The 23,380-nt window shown below is 38.6% G+C and overlaps 1 protein-coding gene across 1 annotated transcript; it reads left to right on the forward strand.

Moving 5' to 3' along the window:
- Positions 1-43: 43 nt before the first annotated feature.
- Glod4 (glyoxalase domain containing 4) lies at positions 44-22,360 on the forward strand. Its single transcript, XM_076870423.1, has 9 exons — positions 44-186; positions 3,449-3,498; positions 5,043-5,163; positions 6,863-7,007; positions 11,805-11,941; positions 13,755-13,841; positions 14,112-14,225; positions 14,312-14,398; positions 21,907-22,360. The coding sequence occupies exons 1-9, from the start codon at positions 97-99 to the stop codon at positions 21,970-21,972; spliced, it is 897 nt and encodes a 298-aa protein (XP_076726538.1). The 5' UTR covers positions 44-96; the 3' UTR covers positions 21,973-22,360.
- The last annotated feature ends 1,020 nt before the right edge of the window (positions 22,361-23,380 follow it).

The following is a 23,380-nucleotide window of genomic DNA, read 5'->3' on the forward strand; positions in this document are numbered from 1 at the left end:
AGCGCGCCGTCCATCACCAGTGACATCACCCGCCCTCGGCGCCGTCTGTGGGTGGGGCGTCGCTGTCTGAGTGCGGGTGGTGTGGCCTTGGGAGTCATGGCTGGTCGCCGAGCTCTGCACTTCGTTTTCAAAGTGGGGAACCGCTTCCAGACGACGCATTTCTTTCGAGATGTCCTGGGGATGAAGGTGCAGGCTGGGGCCGACAGGGGCTGGCGGAGGAGGGGGTCAAGGGTGTGTGGTCGGACCTTGGGCCCCGGATTCTCCCATTGACCCTGCGGGGTATTCAGCTTCAGGAAGCGCTGAGTCCCCGGTTACGGGTTAGGTACTGTTTTTGTGTTTTCTTTTCTTTTTTTGATACTGGAGGCCGAGCCCAGGGCTTCGCACTGCTCTACAAGCGCGTTACCACTTGTGCTACATGGCCAACCTTTTTTTAAAAAATAATTTTAACTTTTTAAATTTTAGTTGAGGCAGTGTCTCGCCAAATAGCCCCGACTGGCCTCGAATTTGGGATCCTCCTACCACAGCCTCCCTCCGGAGGGATTTCAGGCGTGGGCCACCGCGGTGGGCGTTACAAAAAAGGATTGACATGCTAGTTATGCGCACGTTTTTTCACTTACATACACAAATATTTTTGAGCGTCTGCCTTGGGGAGCTTCCAATGTACTGTGAAGGATAATAAACAACCAAAAACTTACATAATATTCTTCCAATGAACAATAACGCAGTCTCTTCTGGTATTGGAGCCTTTCTGGGTAGATAATCAGCATATTCAAAGTTTTGCTTTGGTCAGGGCTAGTTTGTATGGTTTCTCTCGATAACTCATCTCTCTGGATAAATCGTTGACTCTCCTTTCAACAGTCCAGGCCTAAGTATGAGGTCAGAATCCATTCTCTTCTCCACTGCCTCCAAATTGCATGTCTCCAGCTCTGAGAAGCTGTGATTCTTCAGGGGTCGCTCACCTGAGAACATGGAAGGAGGTTTTTAGGGAACTCCTAGTAAGTCAGGGAAGGAGAGTACACAACAGTGTTGAAGGTATTGTTAGAGCCAAGGGTGGTTTTGTGTAGAAACAGTACAGAAGAGGCGGAGTGCCAGTTACCTGAGTACATCAGTGGTTTAAAAAAATATATGCAGTGCCCGCAGGATGGTGCAGGCCTGTAATCCCAGCTACTCAGGAGGCTGAGACAGAAGGATCACAAGTTCAAGGCCAGCCTGAGCAATTTAGTGAGACCCTGTCTCAAAAAAGGGTTGAGGTTTAGTACAGTGAAATATTTTTTCAGGGTACTGTGTTGAGTTTTGGTGACAGACTTGCAAAAGATTTTGATATCTAGCCACAACTAGAGCTCATGGTCAGGGGTGAGGTGGAGATGGGAATTGAATTTGTACCTAGCTAGCAGTAGTAGAAGTCAGAATTAATGTCTTAGTAAATGATAGCAGAAAACCACAAATCTCTACTTACTGTTTTCCCTCATTGATTAAAGGGCTGTTGTGAAGATTAAACATATTATTTAGAAGGTATTTGAGGGCTGGGGATATAGCTCAGTTGGTAGAGTACCTGCCTTGCATGCACAAGGTCCTGGGTTCAGTCCTCAGCACCACCACCAAAAAAAAAAATGTATTTGAGGGGCTGGGGCTGTAGCTCAGTGGTAAAGCGTGTGCCTCACATGTGTGAAGCACTGGCTTCGATCCTCAGCACCATATAAAAAATAAATAAAGATACTATGTGTTCATCTACAACTAAATAAATTTTTTTAAATCTAGAAGGTATTTGACCCTTAGATATGTATGTTCTAGAAGTATTAGAAAAATTAAAAAGGCAAGGTTTTCTAACCTGAGTCATCAAGGAATAATACATAAAGACTGTACATTCAAGTTGACCTATAGAATATAGAAATAGTATTTCCAAGGATCAAAATCAGAGGAAGGAACGAGTTATACTGGAAGAACTGATTAGATGATGCAAAGATATGTTTGGAAACACCACTATTTGTGTGCCTATATCTACTTGAAGTTGAGGAGATGGGATATCAAGGCAAATAGATTGGGATTGCTTCTGATAGTGTATTGAATACTGGGCTTAAGAATTTGGATTTGATGCTGCAGTAAATAGGGAGATCAATTTTTTTTAATTTATTTATATGTGGTGCTGAGGATCAAACCCAGGGCCTCACACGTGCTAAGAGCACTGAGCCACAATCCCAGCCCCCCATTTTTTTTTTTTAAATAAGGCAGTCATGTAATCAGAAATGGTTTGTGGTTTGTACTGGGGATTGAACCCAGGGACACTTAACCACTGAGCCACATCTCTAGCCCTTTTTGTATTTTATTTATAGACAGAGTCTCACTGAGTTGCTCAGGGCTTTGCTAAATTGCTGAGGCTGGCTTTAAACTCAAGATCCTTCTGCCTCAGCCTCCTGAGCTGCTGGGATTGCAGGCGTGTACTGCACCCGGCAGAAGTGTTCTTTAGTGATACACTTTTATGGTGGTATAATGGAAGAAGATTAGTAGAGTTTTGTTTTGTTCTGTGTTTTGTTTTGCTTTGATTCTGGGGATTGAACCCAGGGGCACTTTGCTACTGAGATATGTCCCCAGCCCATTTCATTTTGAGAGAATCTCATTAAATTGCTGAGGCTGACCTCAAACTTGGAATCCTCCTGAGTTCCTGGGATTACAGATGTGTATCACTGTGCCTGGCCTAATAGTAGTCTTTGAAAGAAATGATGGGAGCTTCATCTAAAACAGTAGCCATGGAATCAAAAAGGAAAACAGTGCTGGGCAAGGTGGTGCATGTTTGAAATCCCAGGGACTTTGGAAGCTGAGGCAGGAGGATTTCAATTTCAAGGCCAACCTCAGCAATTTAGCCAGACCCTGTCTCAAAATTTAATCAGGGAATGTAGCTGAATAGTAAAGTGTCTTTTCCGTTTTTGGTACCAAAAAAAAAAAAAAAAAAAGGGACAGAAATTAAGACATTGAGAATCTAAGGCATATTAGGTTCTATGGTAGATGCTTTAACAAGTTACCCATTTTCACCAACACATGAGGAGACAGACTCCAAGCCTAAGCAGCTTGCTCAGAATTACACACTGCTAGATGAGAACCAGAATTGCAAATCAGATTTTTCTGATGCTGAAAAACCACACTTTTTCCATCTCAGCACTGCTTCCCAGTCTAGGTAGAATGTTTACAACTTGGCTTGCTCGTAGCTTGGTGTCAAGCTGCTCTCCCTTACCTCTTCTAGCTTGGGAAAGGTATAAAGCTTTTCTTTCCTTCCTTCCTTTCTTCTTTTTCTTCCTTTTCCCTTCTCTTTTTCTCTCTGTCCTTTCCTTACCTTTTTTTTAAACAAATAAAGTTTACAAATGATAATGTCTGTGTTTTGACCTTTTAGTTTGTGCTAAATATACTATGTGCAGTACTAGTAAAACCTTACAATTTATTTTAATTCCCTTACCAGGTTCTGCGGCATGAGGAATTTGAAGAAGGCTGCAAAGCTGCCTGTAATGGGTATGACATCTTGTATCTTAAATCTCCTGTAGGCTCTGAATACCCCCAGGAGAACAGAAGGCAGTTTCTCAAAGGGACTATAAATGGAATAAATGAAGGAGTCAGTAAATCAGGGAGGTAACTTGAAGAACACTGGGGAAACCATCCTGTTTCTCTGCACTCTCACATAGCACTTCTGATAAACCAGGCATTTCTCCAACTCTCCCAATACCAGGTAGGTGTCCTACTGTTTAACTAAATTCTTAATCTGTCCACCTGAAGTTAGTGTCAGATCCCATAAATAAAAGGCTCATTCCCCCAAGACTACCCCAATATAGCTGCGCAGCACAAGTCTGGGCCTCTGCTATTTCTGATTTACCAGAAATTATAAATTGAAGTTTTCCATGACTACCTCTCCAAGTTCACATGTTTGCTAGAAAGGCTCACAATTCAGAGAAACACTGCTTTTATTTACTGGTTTATTATAAAGGTTGTAACTCAGGAACAGCCAAGTAGAAGAGGTGCATAGAGAAGAGTATGGGAGAGAGGAGGTGTGGCACTTCCATATTCTTTCTGGATATACACCCTCATAGTACTTCCATGTGTTCAGCAACCCAGAATCTCATCTAGTTTTGTTGTTCAGTAGTTTTACATAGATTATTAGAGCTTAATCTCTAACCCCTCCCCTTCCCAAAGGGGAGTGGGGCTGAAACTTCAAACACTTTAATTACTTGATTTTTATGGAGTCAGCCCTATTCTAGGGCTCTCTAAGGGCCCTACTCTAAGACAGTTCATTATCATAAACTCAGGCATTATGGAAAGGACTTACTAGGAAAGATACCCCAATACCAGGAAATTCCAAGGATTTTAGGACCTCTGTGACAGGAATTAGATATATTACACCATAAACGCAAATATGTGCTCTGGATAAAACATTGGTTATTGAGTATCTTTTAAGTTTAATAGCCACATCAAGTTGAAAAATTCCAAGGCCTGTTGGGATTTGTGTGCTTGTTAATTGATATACAAATAAACAAACTAAGTTCAGAACTTAGGAACTTAGGTTGGAAATTAGTATTCTTTTTTTCTTTAGGATTCTACTTTCTGCTTTAAAGAAAAGTAAACAAACATGCCTTTAACCCCAGCTATTAAGGAGGATATGGCAGGAGGATTACGAGTTTGAGACCAGTCTGGGCAACTTAGCAAGACCCTGTCTCAAAATTAAAATATTTAAAGGACTAGGGATGTAGCTTAGTGGTAGAGTGCTTACCTAGTGCCTACCATTCACAAGACCATGGATTTAATCCCCATTGCCAAAAAAAGAAGGTGTAAATGAATCTTTCCTTCCAGTAAAGAGATAAACAGATGGTCTTTGAAGCTTGTAGTTGGGGCCCATGAGCACTGCCCTCAGCTGTTCTCAGCAACTCCTGAGGTCATCATAACCTTATGAGAACTTTTAGGACCAGAATGGATTGCCCACCATTCTGTGCCCCATAATTCTCTGAGGGAGGACTATAGCAGATTTTGCCTATGGTCACTGGGTTCATTTACTTTCATTTTTCTAGGCCTTATGATGGGAAATGGAGTAAAACAATGGTGGGATTTGGGCCTGAGGATGATCATTTTGTTGCAGAGCTGACTTACAATTATGGCATTGGAGACTACAAACTGGGCAATGACTTCATGGTAAATATCATTCTATCCCAGTAGATTTTTGGCTAGGGTGGATGACTTGTTTAATCTGAATTTGTTGAGTCCGTGAGTCCATGAGGAGGTGACATTGGAGCAAAGGTTCCGAGGAGGTAAGGGAGTTAGCCATGTGGAAATGCAAGGAAACCAGGGTGACTGGAGTGGAGAACACCAGGGAAAGGTGGTAGGAGATGGGGTCAGATTAGATTGAACCTTTTTAGGCCATTATAATCCATCTATGTGAAATGAAGAGCTATTGAGAGTTTTGAGCAGAGGAGAAAGCAAGGTCCAGCAGCTATCTTGAAAACAGGCTATTGGGTGCATTTTGGAAAGTTTACTGTGGCTGCACAGTGGGTGATGAATTAATCAGATTGGAGCAGAGACTATTATAGTCTAAATTAGAAATGAGGCTGGCAGGGGTTGGGGCCGTAGCTCAGTGGTAGAGCACCTGCTTCTCATGTGTGAGGCCCTGGGTTCGATCCTCAGCACCACATCAAAATAAATAAATAAAGATATTGTGTCCATCTACAACTAAAAAAATTATTTAAAAAAGAAATGAGGCTGGCCTTTTCAGGAGACCCAAGTGTACATTATTGAGTACTTGAGTAAATTTAAAAGTTCATTAATTGTTTAATTTTTTTGTTGTTTTAAAAGCAAAAATTGGTCCTGGGCTGGAACCTGTCCTTATCAGATGCCCAGGCTTTGCTTGCAGAGGCAGAACCTCAGAAGCTGCACCCCAGAGGTGGCCATTATTTCCATATAGGACTCCCCTCCTGGGGACATGGGAGTGAGCAGTATACTCACTTGTCCTGGGGGGTGCCTGCAAACCCCAAAGTTTCAGTAGAGACATATTGGGCTCTCATCATAGCTTCAGGATCTTACCTATCAGCCTCATATAAATGTTATATTGTTTTGTTTGCATTATTCCCCCTCAAATTTGGGTTCTCTACCTATTTTACACAAAAATGAAGACTACATTATCATTACTACCAACATTTGCAAATAAGCCAAATACCAGGAAGCCCTAAATTTAAAATAAATTCTAAATAGAAAAAGTTAAAACAAAAAGCAAAAATTAGGAGCTGGGGTTGTGGCTCAGTGGTAGAGCACTTGCCTTGCATGTATAAGGCACTGGATTTGATCCTCAGCACCTCATAAAAATAAAGATATTGTGTCCACCTACAACTTAAAAAAAAAATGGCTCAGGAGGCTGAGGCAGGAATATTGCCAAGTTCAAGCCCAGCTTAGGCTACATAACCAGTCCATGCCTATAAATAAATAAATAAGTAAAATCTCAGAAGAGGTAGCTGACAGGCCAAGGAAAGATCAAGATTTCTCTGGCTACACCTTGAAAAAATATTTTTTTGTTTGTTGGTTTTCAACTGAGGATTGAACCAAGAGCCTTGTACATACTAGACAAGCACGGTACCACTGAGCTATACCCCCAGCCCTAGATCTTGAATATTTGAATAGATCATACTTTACTGACGTTTGAATTTCTCTTCTGTGATCCAAAAACATCTGAATCTTTGTGGGAGGAAAACATCCAAAACATACTTTGAAATTAATAGAAGAAAATTTTGGAATGCCAATTAAATCTTAAGTAATTTGACCTAGAGTCAGTAGACTTTGGCTCCTTGTTCTGTAAAGGATCTGTTGTGATTATATGTGTGGGTGTGTTCATTGTTTGTTATAGGGAATCACACTTGCTTCTAGCCAGGCTGTCAGCAATGCCAGGAAGCTGGAGTGGCCACTCAGTGAAGTTGCAGAAGGAGTTTTTGAAATTGAGGCCCCAGGAGGATATAAATTCTATTTGCAGAATCGAAGTCTACTTCAGTCAGGTAATTACATCAGGATGAGTAAAAACCTGTTGTGTTATTCAGCTTTTCGTTATTATGACCAAAATACCTGACATAAACAACTTAAAGGAGGAAAAGTTTATTTTGACTCAGTTTCAGAAGTTTCAGTCCATGGTTGCTTTGAGCCTCAGATGAGGCAGAACATAATGGTGAAAGGGTATGGCCAAGGGAAGCCTTTCAGTTCATGGCAGAGAACTGAGAAAAAGGAAGGGGCCAGGGACAAGAATTGCCCTTCCAGGGTGTGTCCCTAGTGACCTAATTTCTCAACTAGACCCTACATCCTACAGTTTCACTACCTCCTCATAATACCATCAGATTATTAAACCCATCAATGGACCAGTCCACCGATGAAGTTAGAGCCCTCATGAGACAATCATTTCCCGAAAGTCCCACCTCTGAGTGGGACTTTTGCTGCATTGAGAACTAAGTCTTCAACACTTGAGCCTTGGGGACATTCCAGATCCAAACCAGAGCACCTATCTAAAGCCACCTTTGATGAAAGAAGAGAGGGAGTGGGATTTCTTTCTGCTATAGAGTCTTTTTGTTTTGATATGACATGTCCTTCACAAGCCAGTGCTCTTACCTGTTTTCTGAGTAATTATATTAACATGTTAGAACATTAGTCAACAGGGAATCTTAGACTGGTTTTGTACTATTGGTAATGCACCTACTTATGATTCTTTCAGTTGCAAATAACAGAAAACCCAACTCAGACTAATTTGAATGATAGGAAAAATTTTTAGCTCACAGAGCAGGTATTCTAGTAGGAAAAATATCAGTGTCACTACCCAAATTTTCTCTAAAATGTTCTATTTTCTTCAGTGTATTTCTCCTAGAGCTAAGTCCTCTTGATGATAGGATGGCTGCCAGTAGCAGTTAGGGCTACATGTTGTCACACATTCACTTGGGCAGGGGTCAGGAAACCAACTTCTTACTGTTCTTTGTGCAGAACTTTCTTGGAATCTTTTAGCTAACTTCCTGGTCAGATTTAATACACTGTGCTTGCTGCTGAACCCATCATTGTAAGAGAAGTAGGATTATTCCTAGACACACCACTTGAGCTGAGGTTAGTTTCCAAAACTCTATGCTGGTACTTGGTAAGAGATGAAACAGAAGTGAGGAGTTCACCACACTGCCTGTCACATAAAGCAGGAAAGAAATCTCACAAGATGTGTTTTTTCAAGATAGTGACAGCTTCATCATGTATACTTAATTCCTATAAATTCAACTGCCTCTTTGCCAACACAAAAGCAAAAAGGGTGAGGTGGTAGCAGTGCGGGGCAGGAGGAGGCTGGTAAAGAGCAAGGACAATTCTGCCTGCCATTTCACTCAATGAACACATGCCTGTAGGTGACCTGACATGAGCCATATAAATTCTTTTTTCCAAGCCAGGTGTGGTAATACATGTCTGTAATGCCAGCAACTCTGGAAGCTGAGGCCGGAGGATTGCAAGTTGAAGGCCAGCCTCAGTAACTTTGCAAAGCCTTCACCAACTTAGCAAGACCTTGTCTCAAAATAAAAAGGACTTGGGATGTAGCTCATGGTAAAGCACCCTGGGTTCAATCCCCCCATACAGAAAATAACAAAAAAAAAAACCCTTCAATCATCAATGAAGTACAGAAATACCAGCTTGCAATAAGTCCTACACAGCTGGTCTACCCTCCCACATCAGAAAGGATTGGTCTTTCTTTTTGCTGAGCATGATGAAAAACAAATAGCACTGAAAACTAAAATTAGACTCAGCATTTGGGACATGATGCACACTAGTGGAGGAAAGCATTTTTGTCATTGTTTTCTTTTGGGTTTTTTTGTTTTGGTACTGGGGATTGAACCAAGGGGTACTTTATTGCTGAGCTAGATCCTCTTTTTATTTTTTGAGACAGAATCTCACTTTGTTGCTTAGGGCTTTGTTCAGTTGCTGAGGCTGGCCTTGAACTTGTGGTCCTCCTGCCTCAACTTTTCCAGTTGCTAGGATTATTGGCATGAACTACTGTTCCTAGCTGTGTTTTTTTTTTTTTTTTTTTTTGGACAGGCAATTGTTGCTTTATATACTGACTTTATTATTTTCATTTATTTTTGCTGCTAGGGATTGAACCTAGGGCTACTCTATCACTGAGCCACATCTTTATCCCTTTCTCATTGTTATTTATTTTTATTTTGAGACAGGGTCTCCCTAAGTTTCTGAGGCTGGCCTCAAACTTACAATCCTCCTACCTCAGCCTCCTCAGTTGCTGGGATTACAGACATGTGTCACTGTGGTTGGTCTGAATCTATTTAAACCATAATTTCTGCAACTAAATCCATCATACTTTTTTTTCCCTCCTCTAATCTTAGTAGTTATTCAATACAGGTGAGTATCCCTATTCCAAAAATTCCAAATGCTCTGAAATCCAAAACATCATACTTAGAACGTCATGTCTGCACTCAGAAAGTTTCAGATTTCAAAGTTTCAGGGATGATCAACCAGTAAAAGTCTGTGCAAATTTTCTAAAACCTGAAAAACTCCAAAATCTGAAACACTTACAGTCCCAAGTGTTTTAGATACTGTTTTTGTCTTCCTTGGGAGGTAATGATAACATCCTTGGGGCATTAATTTTCTGTTGGTAATGGAGTTAAATCTGCTGCCAGTAGCAGTTAGGGCTACATGTTGTCACATATTCACTTGGGCAGTGGTCAGGAAACCAACTTTTTACTGTTCTTTGTGCAGAACTTTCTTGGAAACTTTTAGCTAACTTCCTGGTCAGATTTAATACACTGTGCTTGCTGCTGAACCCATCATTGTAAGAGAAGTAGGCTGGCATTGTAAGAGAAGTAGAAGTCTAGCTGGCATCCATCCTTTGTTTGAATTATTCATTCCTGTTTAGTTTCAAAAACTTATTCCCATTCCTGTTCCTGCATTCCTTCAGGTTCTGAATCAACTGGGACTTGTTGATTTGTTTTGTTTTGGTACCAGTGATTGAACCCAAGGTTCAACTGAGCCCCATCCCCAGCCCTTTTTTATTTTTTATTTTAGACAGGATCTGTCTTCATTATCCATTGCAAGAATTCCATTGCATTATCACATTGTAGGAAGATAAACAATTCTCTATTGTTGAATGTTTATGTTATTTCCAGTGTTTCATTTTTTGGGCAACACTGACAAATGTCTTTGTGATGAAAGACCTTCATACATCCACAATTACTTTTTGAATTGCTGAAACTGGACTTGCTCTTTTAACAATGTACATTTTTAAAGATTTTGATACATTCTGTCAAGAATACTGTTATTTTTTTTAAAGCAGTGCCAGGGATGGAACCCAGTCCTCATACATATGAGGCAATTATCAAATTGTTGACCAGAAATGTATTAATTTACACTCTATCAGTACTCTATGATTGTGACCCCTGCCCGCTCCCCCCCTCCACACACAGTTAACACTACTTTTTAAATTATTTTCCTGTGGCTGGGGACGTGGGTTTAATTCAAACAATGTGAAAAAACTAAAATTGTTTGCCAAGAGAACAATAATAATGAAAAACCAAATCATTTGCCAGTTAGATGAAATATTTTATATGAATTTAAATTTCTTTGATGATTTGTGAGGTTGAATAAGTTTTTCATGTTCATTGACCATTCCAGTTCCTCCTTATGTGGATATCTGCTTTGCACCTTTTGCCAATTTTTCTAGGCTGTTCACCTTTTTCTTATTGGTGCTTAAATATGATTTTCATATTAATGAATGTTTGTCCTATGTATAGCAAAAATTTTTTCCTAATTCTTTATTTTTTTTTAGTTGTCAATGGACTATATTTATTCATGTGTGGTGCTGAGATTCTAACCCAGTGCTTCATACGTGCTAGACAAGCGCTCTATCACTGAACCACGACCCCAGCCCAATTCTTTACTTTTTAATCTTAATTATTAATTCTTTTGGGGGACAAGGAGCATTCAAGATTCAACCCAGGGCTTGTACATGCTAGACCTGTACCTTACCAGTGACCTACACCCACAGCCCTAGAATTCTTCTTTTAGTTCTTATTGTCTAGGATTTTCCCATTTTGTGTAGTTAACCTGGCAGGCTTTTTTTCTTCATGGTTTTTCTATCTTTGGTGTCATATTTAAATAAAAATCATCCTCCAATCTAAAATTGTATAAATCATCACCTGTATTTAGTATTTTCTTAGTTTTATTCTTTAAACTTGATCCCTTTAACCCATTAGGAATGCATTTAATTTTCTATTTAATTCAAATACATACCTTTTCCCCACCAATTGATTAACCAATTAAATTAGTGTCGTCTATTGAATAAGGTGCCCTTTCATACTGATTTAAAATCCTTTTTTAAATCATAAACTAAATTCTTTTGGGGAATATCAAACCATGAGCTTCACATATGCAAAGCAGGCACTTTACTACTAAGCAATATTCCCACCCCCATTAACTAAATTCTTACATATGATTGAGTGTTTTGTTTTGTTTTGTTTTGTGGTGCTGGGGATTGAACCTAGGGCTTGTGCATGCAAGGCAAACACTCTATCAACTGAGCTATCTCCCCAGCCCTAAGCCTATTTTTGTATATATGTATTTTTGTGGTACTGGAGTTTGAAACCAGTAATCCTGAGCTACACCCCCAGCCCATTTTGTTTTTTATTTTGAGACAGGGTCTTGTTAAATTGCCGAGGGTCTCTCTAAATTGTTGAGGCTGACCATGAACTTGCAATCCACTATGCCCAGCTTGGTCTTTTTAATCTGTTGTACCAAAATGACCTATCTATTCCTGCTGATTTATTACTTTACAGATCCTGTATTGAAAGTAACTCTTGCAGTGTCTGATCTTCAGAAGTCCTTGCATTACTGGTCTAATCTACTGGGAATGAAAATTTATGAACAAGATGAAGAGAACCAAAGGGCTTTGCTGGGCTATGCTGATAACCAGGTAAGTGATCTTGGAAAAATATAACTTGTTTCTTTGAGTTCGTTTTATAAATGAGGGGAACATGAAGGTTGTTCCCATAGTTCTTCACAGTGACTCAAAATTTATTTATGTATGTATGTATTTATAGTTGTAGGTGGACACAATATTTTTATTTTATTTTTTTTAATGTGTGCAGCGCCTCACACATGCTCTACCACTGAGCTACAACCCCAGCCCTGATTCAATGTTTATACAGACAGAAAGAATAAAATAAAAATTAGTGATAATCTCACCACTCAGATATTATTTCTGTTTCTATTTGGGAATATATCTGTTTAGAAGTGGAATAGACTGGGATATGGCATAGTAGTAGAGCAGTGAAAGGCCTTTGCCTAATGTGAAAGGCCCTGGGTTCTATCCCCAGCACGGCCAACACACTATAGGAGGTAGAATTTCTTAGATACAAACAAGAATTAATGTGTGATCTATTTTTATATATGTAAATATATATACTTAGTAACCTAGCATTTGAACCTGATTTAGTCTTTATACTTTGGCCCAGCAATTGTACTTCTTGGATATTTTATTTTCTGGTGGCACTTGGGGTTAAACCCAGGGTCTTATACATGCTGGGCAACTACTTTACCACTAAGTGACATTCCCAGCCCTTATTGGGGGTTGTGTTTTGTCTTGTTTTTTTGAGACAGGATCTCTATTATTTGCCCAGGCTGGCCTTGAACTTGTGATCCTCCTGCCTCAGCCTCCTAAGTAGCTGGGATTGTAAAAAAAAAAAAAAAAAAAAAAAAAAAAAAAATATATATATATATATATATATATATATATATAGTAAAAAAAATATATATATATATATATTTTTTTTAATTGTAGTTGGACATAATGCCTTTATTTTATTTCTTTTTATGTTGTGCTGAGGATCAAACCCAGCGCCTCGCATTTGCTAGCAAGTGCTCTATCACTGAGCCACAACCCCAGCCCATATTATATATATTTTTAATATTTACTTTTTAGTTGTAGTTGGACATAATACTTTTATTTATTTTTATGTTGTGCTGAGGATCGAACCCAGGGCCTCGCACACGCTAGGCATGGGCTCTACCGCTGAGCCACAACCCCAGCCCTGGGGTTCTATTTTTTAATAGATATACTCAGCATATACATGCACAAAGAAGTGTGTTTGTGGTTATCTATTGTAGCATTGTTTGTAGTAGGAAAAGATAGGAATCTTCATGTCCTGTGGATTAGAGGAATATTTAAAAACTGTATAATTAATCCATAGAATGGGATACTGGGGATGTAGCTCAGTGGTAGAAGACTTGCCTACTATGCACAAGGGTTCCATCCCCAGTACCAAAAAACCCCCTCACAAAAAACAAAAACAATACAAAAAAAACAGAATGAATTATTATATAGGTATTGAAAAGCCTGGGGCAAGTCTTTATGTACTGGTATATAGTAATGTTAAGAAAACAAATGATAGAATAACTTGTAAATTGGGCTACCATTTATATAAAACAAAACACACGCGCGCACACACACACAAAATATGCCTAGAAGAAAACTCTGGACATTTGGAGACTGGTAGCTTCTTGGGTGAAAGTAGGAGGAAGACTTTGTTTTTACTTCTTTTAGTACTCTTTAACTTTTTTTTTTTTTTTTTTTTAATGTGCTGGGGATCTAGGATCAAACCCAGGGTCTAAACATGCTAGTCAAATACTTTACTACTGAGCTACATCCCTCGCCCCACTGTTTGAATTTTGTTACCATATGCATGTATAACCTGTCCAGAAGCATAAACTCTCTTCTTTCTTCTCAGTGTAAGTTAGAGCTGCAGGGCATCAAGGGTGCAGTTGACCACGCAGCAGCTTTTGGAAGAATTGCCTTTTCTTGTCCCCATAAAGAGGTAATGTTAGATCACCTGACTTTTGTTTAATCTCTGTGACTAGCTGGTTCCACTCAGCTGAGGACCTTGGCCTTCCTTCTTCAGGTTCATTCTGATTGTCACTTTGGAATCAAGTTCAACAGTTATTTTAAGAGCCATTAAGATAATAAAAGCAAACAATTGGTGCCATGGTTCTTTCTGATCAGATACTCATCTGGAGCTAACGAGTATTTGATCCTTGCCATAAAAGTAGTATGTGATCCTTGCTCACTTTGCCTTCTTTTTCTCAAGTTACCAAACTTAGAAGACTTAATGAAAAAGGAGAACCAGACGATACTGACTCCCTTGGTGAGTCTGGATACCCCAGGGAAGGCCACAGTACAAGTGGTGATTCTGGCTGACCCTGTAAGTATTACTGAGCAAGGAGACAGGCTTTACCATGGGTTTCTTCAGAGATGTCTTACAAATTGCTTTTCTATTTATTGGTATAGGATGGACATGAAATTTGCTTTGTTGGGGATGAAGCATTTCGAGAACTTTCTAAAATGGATCCAGAGGGAAGCAAATTATTGGATGATGTGAGTCTGATTTCTTTTTTTAACATATATTTTTTAGTTGTCAATGGACCTTTATTTATTTTTTATTTATTTATATGCGGTGTTGAGAATTGAACCCTGTGCCTCATACATGCTAAGCAAGTGCTCTACCAGTGTGCTATGACCCTAGCCAGTGAGTCTTATTTCTATATTATGTCACCATAGGCCTAAAGGGGAAGGCATAAATGTATATGGGAAAAGGCCAAAGCAGTAGGGTCCAGGTTCTTATGTCTGAACCACATCCTTTTGCTGTTGGGGTGACTTTTTAGCCAGGGACCTGTGTCTTCATTGTTACCTGTATGACCCCTTATGTAGACTCAGGCATCTTAGAGAACCACTGCTGCTGTATACAATATTATTCTGCTTAGTAAGTGTGGGATTGCCAAGATACCATCCCGTCTCATTCTCTTTCTTTCTTTTTAATATTTATTTACTTTTTAGGTGTAGATGGACACAACACAATTCTTTTATTTTTATGTGGTGCTAAGAATCAAACCCAGTGCCTCACACATGCTAGGTGAGCGCTCTACCCTTGATACAACCCCAGCGCCCCAGCCCCAGCCCTGTCTCACTTTCTTAGGTTTCTGGTCTTCTCTTCCATTCAGCAGCTCAGTCTGTCTTCCTAGTGAATTGTTCTCATCAACATACAAGCAAGCTCCAGTAGTTCCCATCTTTTAAGCTTTGTATTAACTCCATATCCTTTCTTTGGATTTCTTTATAAATTTCTCTCTTTTTTCTTTATATTTGGTAATGGGGATTTAACCCAGGGGACCTTTATGACTGGGCTACATCTTCAGAATCTAGCCTTGAACTTGCCATCCTCCTGTCTCAGCCTCCTAAGCTGCTGGGATTATAAGTGTGTGCCACCACACTGAGCTATAGATTTCTTCTTCTTCCTCTACCTCTTCCTCTTCTCTTCCTCTTCCTCCTCCTCTTCCTCCCCTTCCTCCTCCTCCCCTTCCCCTTCCCCTTCCTCCTCCTCCTCCCCTTCCTCCTCCTCCCCTTCCTCCTCTTCCCCTTCCTCCTCTTCCCCTTCCTCCCTTCCTCTTCCTCCTCCTCCTCCTCCTCCTTCTCTTTCTTCTCCTCCTTCTCCTTCTTCTCCTCCCCCTCTTCCCCCTCCTTCCCCCAGTCCCTTTTTTTTTTTTTTTTTAAGTTGGACACAATATCTTTATTTTTATGTGGTGCTGGACACCAAACCCAGGGCCTCATGCATGAGAGGCAAGCGTTCTACCACTGACCTACAACCCCAGCCCTAGATTTCTTCTTTAAAAATTTGCACACAGTTTCTACTTTTTACTCTCCATTTTTTACTCTTCACTCTATTCTGCAGTAACTCTTTTGTCACTCAAATTTTTGCTGATGTTGACATCTTTGGGACTTCTATCTTGCGAAATCCAGAAACTTCTTTTTTATTTTCATCAAACTTGATTTTTCAGCCAGGTATGGTAGTATGTGCTTGTAGTCCCAGCTATTTGAGAGCCTGAGGCAGGAAGATTGAAAGTTAAAGGACAGTCTGGGAAATTTACAGAGACCTTGTCTCAAAATAAAAATAAAAGGGCTAGGGAAGTAGCTCAGGGGTATTGTGTTTACATATCATGTGTAAAGCCCTAGGTTCACTTCCCAGTACCACCCTCTAAAAAAAAGATTTTAAAAAAAGTTAGTTGTGTTTTGTTTTGTTTTTGTATTTACAATTTTTAATTTTGTATTAAAATGAAAAATTTTGTATTAAAATCTTTTTCCAAGCAATCTTCAAAGGAATTACTCAAACTTCTTGTATCTAGCATGTAGTAAAGGTTTTCTGAATACTCTGTGTGTATGTATATATGAGAGACAGAGCGGGGGGGGTCTTGCAGTTGTTGCCCAGGCTGGTCTCAAATGCCTGGGTTCAAGTGATCCTCCTGCCTCAGCCTCCTAAGTAAGAATATCTGCTTCATGGGATTTTTCTGTGGTTTTTAAAGCTCAGCAAACCATAGACTAAAGCAGGAAATGTGTAAGAAGATACAGATACATCTTTTGTAAATTTTATGCAGGAAACTAGAATTCCAGGCAACTTTTTGCTGGACTTCCTCCTTGTTCTTTCATGCCATCTACAAACTTTCCCTTCTCTTAAACTCTCTTCTTTGTTATTAGAGTTTGAGATTCTGCCTTCTTCACATCTTTCTTGACCACTTTTTCCAGAGGCAAGTGCTATTCTGATTTCTGGCACTATAGATTAGTTTTGTTTGTTCTTGGACTCATACAAATAGAATCACTCAGTAGGTATTCTTTTATACATGGTTCTTTCTTTCAACATTTTTTGAGATTCCTTCATGTAGTTACATACAACATAGTTTATTTCTTTTTTGTTTGTTTTCTCATTGAATAGCATTCACCTTTATAACAGTTGTTTATCCATTCTTGCAATGTTAGACAATTGAGCTGTTTCCAGATGTTTATCTCCTAAAAAGAAGACTGCTATGAACATTCTTGTTTAAATCTTCTTGTAGATACATGTTTTATGTCTCAGGTAAATTCTTAGTAGAATTGCTCTTACTCTATCCAAAAGTACCAAATAGCTATCCATAGTAATTATACTATAGTAGTCCTCTTTAATTGCAATTTCTCTTTTCACATGATTTCAGTTACCTATAGTCTCTTGTTTCCAAAAATATTAAATGGAAAATTCCAGAAAAAGACAGGGCATACATTTGAAATTGCACACTGTTCTGAGTAGCATAATGATATCTCCTGTTGTCCTGTTCTGTTCCACCTAGGACTTGAATCATCCTTTTATCCAGTGTAGCCACTTGTATACACTCCTCTCACATTAGTCAGTTAGTAGCCATCTTGGTTTTTAGATTAAGTGCCTTGATATAGCAGTGCTTGAGTTCAAGCAACCCTTATTTTACTTAATAATGGCCTCAAAGCACAAAAGTAGTGATGTTGGCAATTTCATTATGCCAAAGAGAAGATTCACAGTACTTCTTTTAGGTGAAAAGGTAAAAATTCTTGATTAATAAGGAAAGAAAAAAAATACATGCTGAGATTCCAAGATAACAATAAGATCAAATCTTTTATCTATAAAATTTGAAGAAGTAAAAAGATATTTGTGTTAGTTTTGCTTTTGTATTTCAAAATGCAAGTTATTGCCATAGGACAAAGTAAGTGCCTAGTTAAGATAGGAAAGCACTAAGTTATAGGGTACTAACCACAGTTTCTGGCATCCTCTAGGGGTCTTGGAAGGTATCACCTAAGGATAAGGGGGAAGTATTGTAGGTGTTTGAGCATTCCAGTTGCTCCATATCCTCACCAACATTTTGGGTTTTTGTTTTCTGGGTTTTATCCATTCTAACAGTTGAAAGATTGTTTCTTGTTTTGGTTTTAATTTGTATTTCCCTGATGACTAAAGAAAAGTACAATAAATCCCTGTGTGACTCTCACCCATCACCTCTGTGCCATAGTTATTTGTATCATTCTTTCCTTCAATCTCCAGTCCTGATTTTTCTTTTGTTTTTTCTTTTGGCTGGGAATTTCTATGACAAATCTCAGATTAACATACCATTTTTTAAATTTCTAAAATACTTACTTATTTCATACTTTTTATGACAATATAAGGAAGTAGGAATTAAACAATTTTCTTATAAACAATTGTTGACATTGTCACCCTTAAAAAATATACTGTATGGGCTGGGGTTATAGTTCGTGGTTTAGTGCTAGCATGTGCAAGGTCCTGGGTTCAATCCCTGGCACTGGGATGGGAACCGTGTATCAATAGTGTCACCTAAAATCCAGTGCTCATTCCCTCTCTTTTGGCAGTCCTGGGATAAAAATCCAGTTATTAAAATTTCTCTGTTGTCTGAAAAATGGTTTTATACTGTTGGTTTGCCCTACATTTTTGTGACTAGTTTTTATTTAATTAGAATATATTAGCACAGAACAAATTTATCTGATCCAGTGGACTTCATGACAAATGATTTGAAAGGTAGACTTCAGATCTGTTTTACATTTTAACCATTCTAGGCTATTCACTAATCTCTAAAATGAATATATTTTTCACTCTGTATGTCTTTGTTCATATTATTTTATTCTTCTGAAATGTTCTTTCTCTTATTTAAATATTTGCTCTTATTTTAAGGCTCATTTAAATCCATATTTTAATTTATTCATTTTTATTGACTTGTTGGAGTTCTTTTTATATTCTATATATAAGTAATGTGGTAGATACCTGCAAATGCAAGTATTTTTTCTAGTCTATGGCTTGTCTGTTTTGTTTTCTTTTGTCTTTGGTGTAGGGATTTATTCCAGGAGCACTTTACCACTGAGCTACATCCCCAGGTCTTTTTGTTTTCTATTTTGAGACAAGGTCTCACTAAGTTGCTGAAGTTGGCCTCAAACTCACAATCCTCCTGCTTCAGCTTCCCAAGTTGTTGTGATTACCGGCATGTACTACCACTCTGGTTTGGCTCTTTATTTTCTTTATTTTATTTTGTTGGTGGTGCTAGAGTTTGAAGCCAAGACCTTGCACATACTAGGCAAATGTTATCACTGAGCTACATTCCCAGCTCAGTGGAGTCTTTTGAAGAGCAGGGAAGCACATTTATCCACTTTTTATATTTAGTCCTTTTGGTTCCAGACCAGTGTTGTGTCTAGTGAGCCTCTTCACCATCATCCCAAGGCATGACTGTAACTTAAAGAAAAAAAGAAAAAAAAAAATCCATTCTTCTTTTAATAATATTCAATGGAGATTGTTATTAAGTATCTCTTATTTGGACACATTCTTAAGTGTTTTATGTACTTTCTATAATTCTTAGTATAGTCTGCAAGATTAATAGCATTCCCCTTTGCAGATGAGAAAACTGAGGCTCAAAAAGATTAATCCAGGGCTGGGATTGTGGCTCAGGGGTAGAGCACTCGCTTAGCAGGGGCAGGAGCTGGGTTCAATCCTTAGCACCACCTAAAAATAAAGAAATTGTGTTGTGTCCATCTACGCCTAAAAAATAAATTTTTAAAAAAATGATTAAGCCACTCAGCCATAAACATCATTCATTCAGCTAAGTGTCAAGCAGGGGCTTGGGTGGAGGTCTTTTGGGCTTCACAGTAGATTCTTTTCCTTTCTCTATATCCTGCTTCTTCTTGTAGGTAGTATATACAATATGTCTTTTATCCTAATTGTTCACACCACAGTCCTCAGGACTGATTTGATGTTGTTGTTTCGACTGTTTTGTTTTTAACATGTTTTTTAAATTTTAAAATAGCTTTAGATGTACAGACAAAGCCACATTTGTATGTTGTTTCTTCACACTCCTAAATTCTTCTAGCTCTTAGTCACCAAGAGATGTGAGTTCTGAAATGTCTTTGGTCTGACAACTTTATTTTTGAAAATGTCCTCATTATCCCCTGTAATACTGCAAAAGCCTCTTCCCACCTTCCAGTACATCCCCCTTTCTTGCTTCCAGTGTTAGCTTTCCACAGCAGCAATCCAGTAATTCTTACAAGTGTTTAATCTTCTGATAGCTCTCCAGTACTTTCAAGATGTATGCCAAACCCTCTGACAGAGGATGTGGACATGTCTGGCCCTTCCCTATTCTGATCTATTCTACCTGTCTCCCAAAGGTTACTTACCTATTCATATTCCAGTCCCATTGAACTGTTTATATTAACCCAAACCTTGCCTTGCCCAAGGAGTTTTTTTCTCTTCCTTGTTCTTCAACTTGTGCTTCAAAACTCAGAGAGCTGGGGCTGGGGTTGTGGTTCAGTAGTAGAGCACTTGCCTAGCATGTGTGAGGCACTGGGTTTGGTTCTCAACACCGCACATAAATAATTGAATAAAATAAAGGTTCATCAACATCTTAAAAAAAAAAAAAAAAAAACTAAGAAAGTTTCTTGTTCTGTCCCTCCACTTTTATGGTACCTAAAAGACAGAAAATTTTGCAATTCCAACTATTGTGAATCTTTGTTGCTTTTTAGCATATCTTTGATTTTTAAGCACCTTTTATTTTCATCAGAATAAATCAGATAATACTAAGATTTTATTGTTTGTTTGTTAGTGGTTCTGGGGATGGAACCCAGGGCCTTGTGCATGCAAGGCAAGCACTCTACCAACTGAGCTACATCCCCAGCCCAGTACTAAGATTTATATAAATGAAATGTAATAATGTCTTGCCCCATCTTTGACCCATTACCCAAGACTGCCATCACCTTTACTGTTTCTAAACAAGATATATACATTATATACATTTGTTTTCTCATTTCCAAATACTGACATCATCTTGTGACTTCCTTCTGAAGGTAGATGAGTATTTTTTACACTTTCTTCAATTAGTTGTTTCTTGTTGGTCAGGTACCACTTTGTTCATGGCTGTATTATAGTGAATGCCTTACACACACATATTCTCTGTGCAAAGTAATTTTTTCCATATGTGAGTCTTAGGCTGTTCTATATAGACCCCAAAGCCTGAGACTTTGTCACAGCAGCCACACCTGATCCAGCTTAGTACCTAGCTTTTGATGAAAACTGTCATTTTTTAAAAAATATTTTTTTTTAATTATAGATGGACACAATAACTTTATTTTATTTTTTTATGGTGGCAGTGAGGATCAAACCCAGGGCCTCATGTGTGCGAGGTGAGTGCCCTACCACTGAGCCACCACCCAGCCCTGTCCTTTTTTTTTTTTTTCAGAAAGCTATTTCCATACTTGCTTTTGGGCTACCTAAGTGTTTTTCTTAACAAACAGCTAAAAGAACTCTTGTAAGAGTTCTTTCATTAAGAAGGATTCTCTTTGAGTTAATAGGCACAAAACTAACCCAACAGAACCAATATTGGTGGAGTAGGCTAGGAGGAGCCTTTAAAAAGTGAATCATTTGGGCTGGGGTTGTAGCTCAATGGTTGAGCGCTTGCCTTGCATGCATGAGGCACTGGGTTTGATCCTTAGCACCACTTAAAAATAAATAAATAGTTGTAGTTGTGCCCGACTACAAGTAAAAAATAAATATATATTTTTTAAAAGTGAATCATTCAGGGCTGGGATTGTGGCTCAGTGGTAGAGTGCTCGCTTAGTACGCGTGAGGCACTGGGTTCGATCCTCAGCACCACATAAAAATGAAATAAAGATATTGTGTCCACCTCCAATTAAGAAATAAATATTTTTTTTAAAAAAGTGAATCATTCAAGGCCCACTAGCTAAAACATCAAATACCTGCTCTTAATTGGCCTCAGTCTCAGATTGAGTCTCATGACATTAAAGATTTTTGTTCTACCACAGACCTCACAGGCTGGCATGCATGGTCCCTGCTCTTTCATCAGCCAACAGACTTTGCCCTTAACTCTGCAGAGTGATAATCACCAAGCAGTTGCTCAGTATTCACTAGCATCTCTGTCACATTAAACAAAATACACTGGATGAACACTCTTTAAATATCAATTTCTTCTTTGTGCATAGTACATGCAGTGAGATATAAAGTGTATATTGTTTTTCAGACTTGGAATAAATGTATATTTCTGTTTCTGTAGGCAATGGCGGCAGATAAAAGTGATGAGTGGTTTGCTGAAAGAAACAAACCAAAGGCTTCAGGTTAATGGAAGACATCATGTGAAACAAGCATTTATGATTCTTGCGTGGCACCTGTGAAGCCTGATATGTCCCTTTTTGATAATGCTCTTACTACTTGGTTGTGTCCTGCTCAGGCAAGGAGACCTGGGTAGTGAAGATTTGTATATTTCAATCTTTGAAAGCTCTGATATGTTTAGAAATGAAATCCAATTATCATTAATCCAGGTAGAGGGGAACTCCCTGTAATCTGCACTTGGACTGTAATGGTACATTGTATAATAGATCGGTAACAAATTATTTTCCAGACTGGGACAACTCTATGGGGCATTAGTCTTGGTTGGGAATGGAGGGAATTTTGATGAATCATGTAGATTTTAAAGGAGTTACTGTTCAAATAAATTCAAATCAATTGCTTATAGTAGTCATAATTCCAGCATCTGATGATAATATGCTGTTCTAATCTTCTAATCTAGCAGATCTTAACATATACATTTTTTTAAAGAAATTCTGTTCCTTGGACAAAGATTTGGTTAAACCCCATTTTACTTGCTTTACATTTTGAGAAGCCAGAGAAAACAGATGGGAAGGATTTAATGTGTTGTGTTTCTACACACACCAGCTCTGTGCTAGTTTCTTTTTTCTTTTTCTTTTCTTTTTTTTTTTTCTTCATTCCTTTGCTTTGTTTGCAGGACTGGGATGGAACCCAGGGGTGCTCTGTCACTGAGATATATCCCCAACCCTTTTAAGAAAATTTTTATTTTGAGACAGGGTTCACTAAGTTTCCCAGACTGGCCTTAAACTTCCTATTCTCCTGCCTCAGCCTCTCAAGGAGCTGGGATTATAGAAATGTGTCCCTGTGTCCCTCTGGGCTAGTTTCTTTATGTACAAATGGATTAAATGGTTTCTGCAGCCTGAAAAAAAATGTTATCTGGTGGTTTTCTCTTTGGTTCTGTACAATCATTTTGTTGTGTGTTTGTTTGTTTGGGGGAGGCTTGTATTTGTTTTTGCAGGAATCAAACCTGGGGGTACTTTACCACTGAGGTACCTCCCAGTCATTTTTATTTTTCATTTTGAGACAGAGTCTCCCTAAGTTATTTAGACTGGTCTCAAACTTGTAATCCTCCTCAGTGGATATAATAGTAATTATTTATTTATCTTGCTTTTTATTTTCTATAATATCATTTCCTAATTTATTGTGATCATCCCTCCTGAGGTAAGAAAGTAATTATAATTTTTAGTTTAAAATGACTATAAAAATAGTAGGCTTAGGGCTGGAGATGTGGCTCAAGCGGTAGTGAGCTCGCCTGGCATGCGTGCGGCCCAGGTTTAATCCTCAGCACTACATACAAATAAAGATGTTGTGTCCGCCGAAAACTAAAAAATAAATATTAAAAAATTCTCTCTTTCTCTCTCTCTCTCACTCTCTCTTTTAAA

This window comes from Callospermophilus lateralis, chromosome 11 (assembly GCF_048772815.1).
Source record: "Callospermophilus lateralis isolate mCalLat2 chromosome 11, mCalLat2.hap1, whole genome shotgun sequence".
Classification (NCBI taxonomy): domain Eukaryota; kingdom Metazoa; phylum Chordata; class Mammalia; order Rodentia; family Sciuridae; genus Callospermophilus; species Callospermophilus lateralis.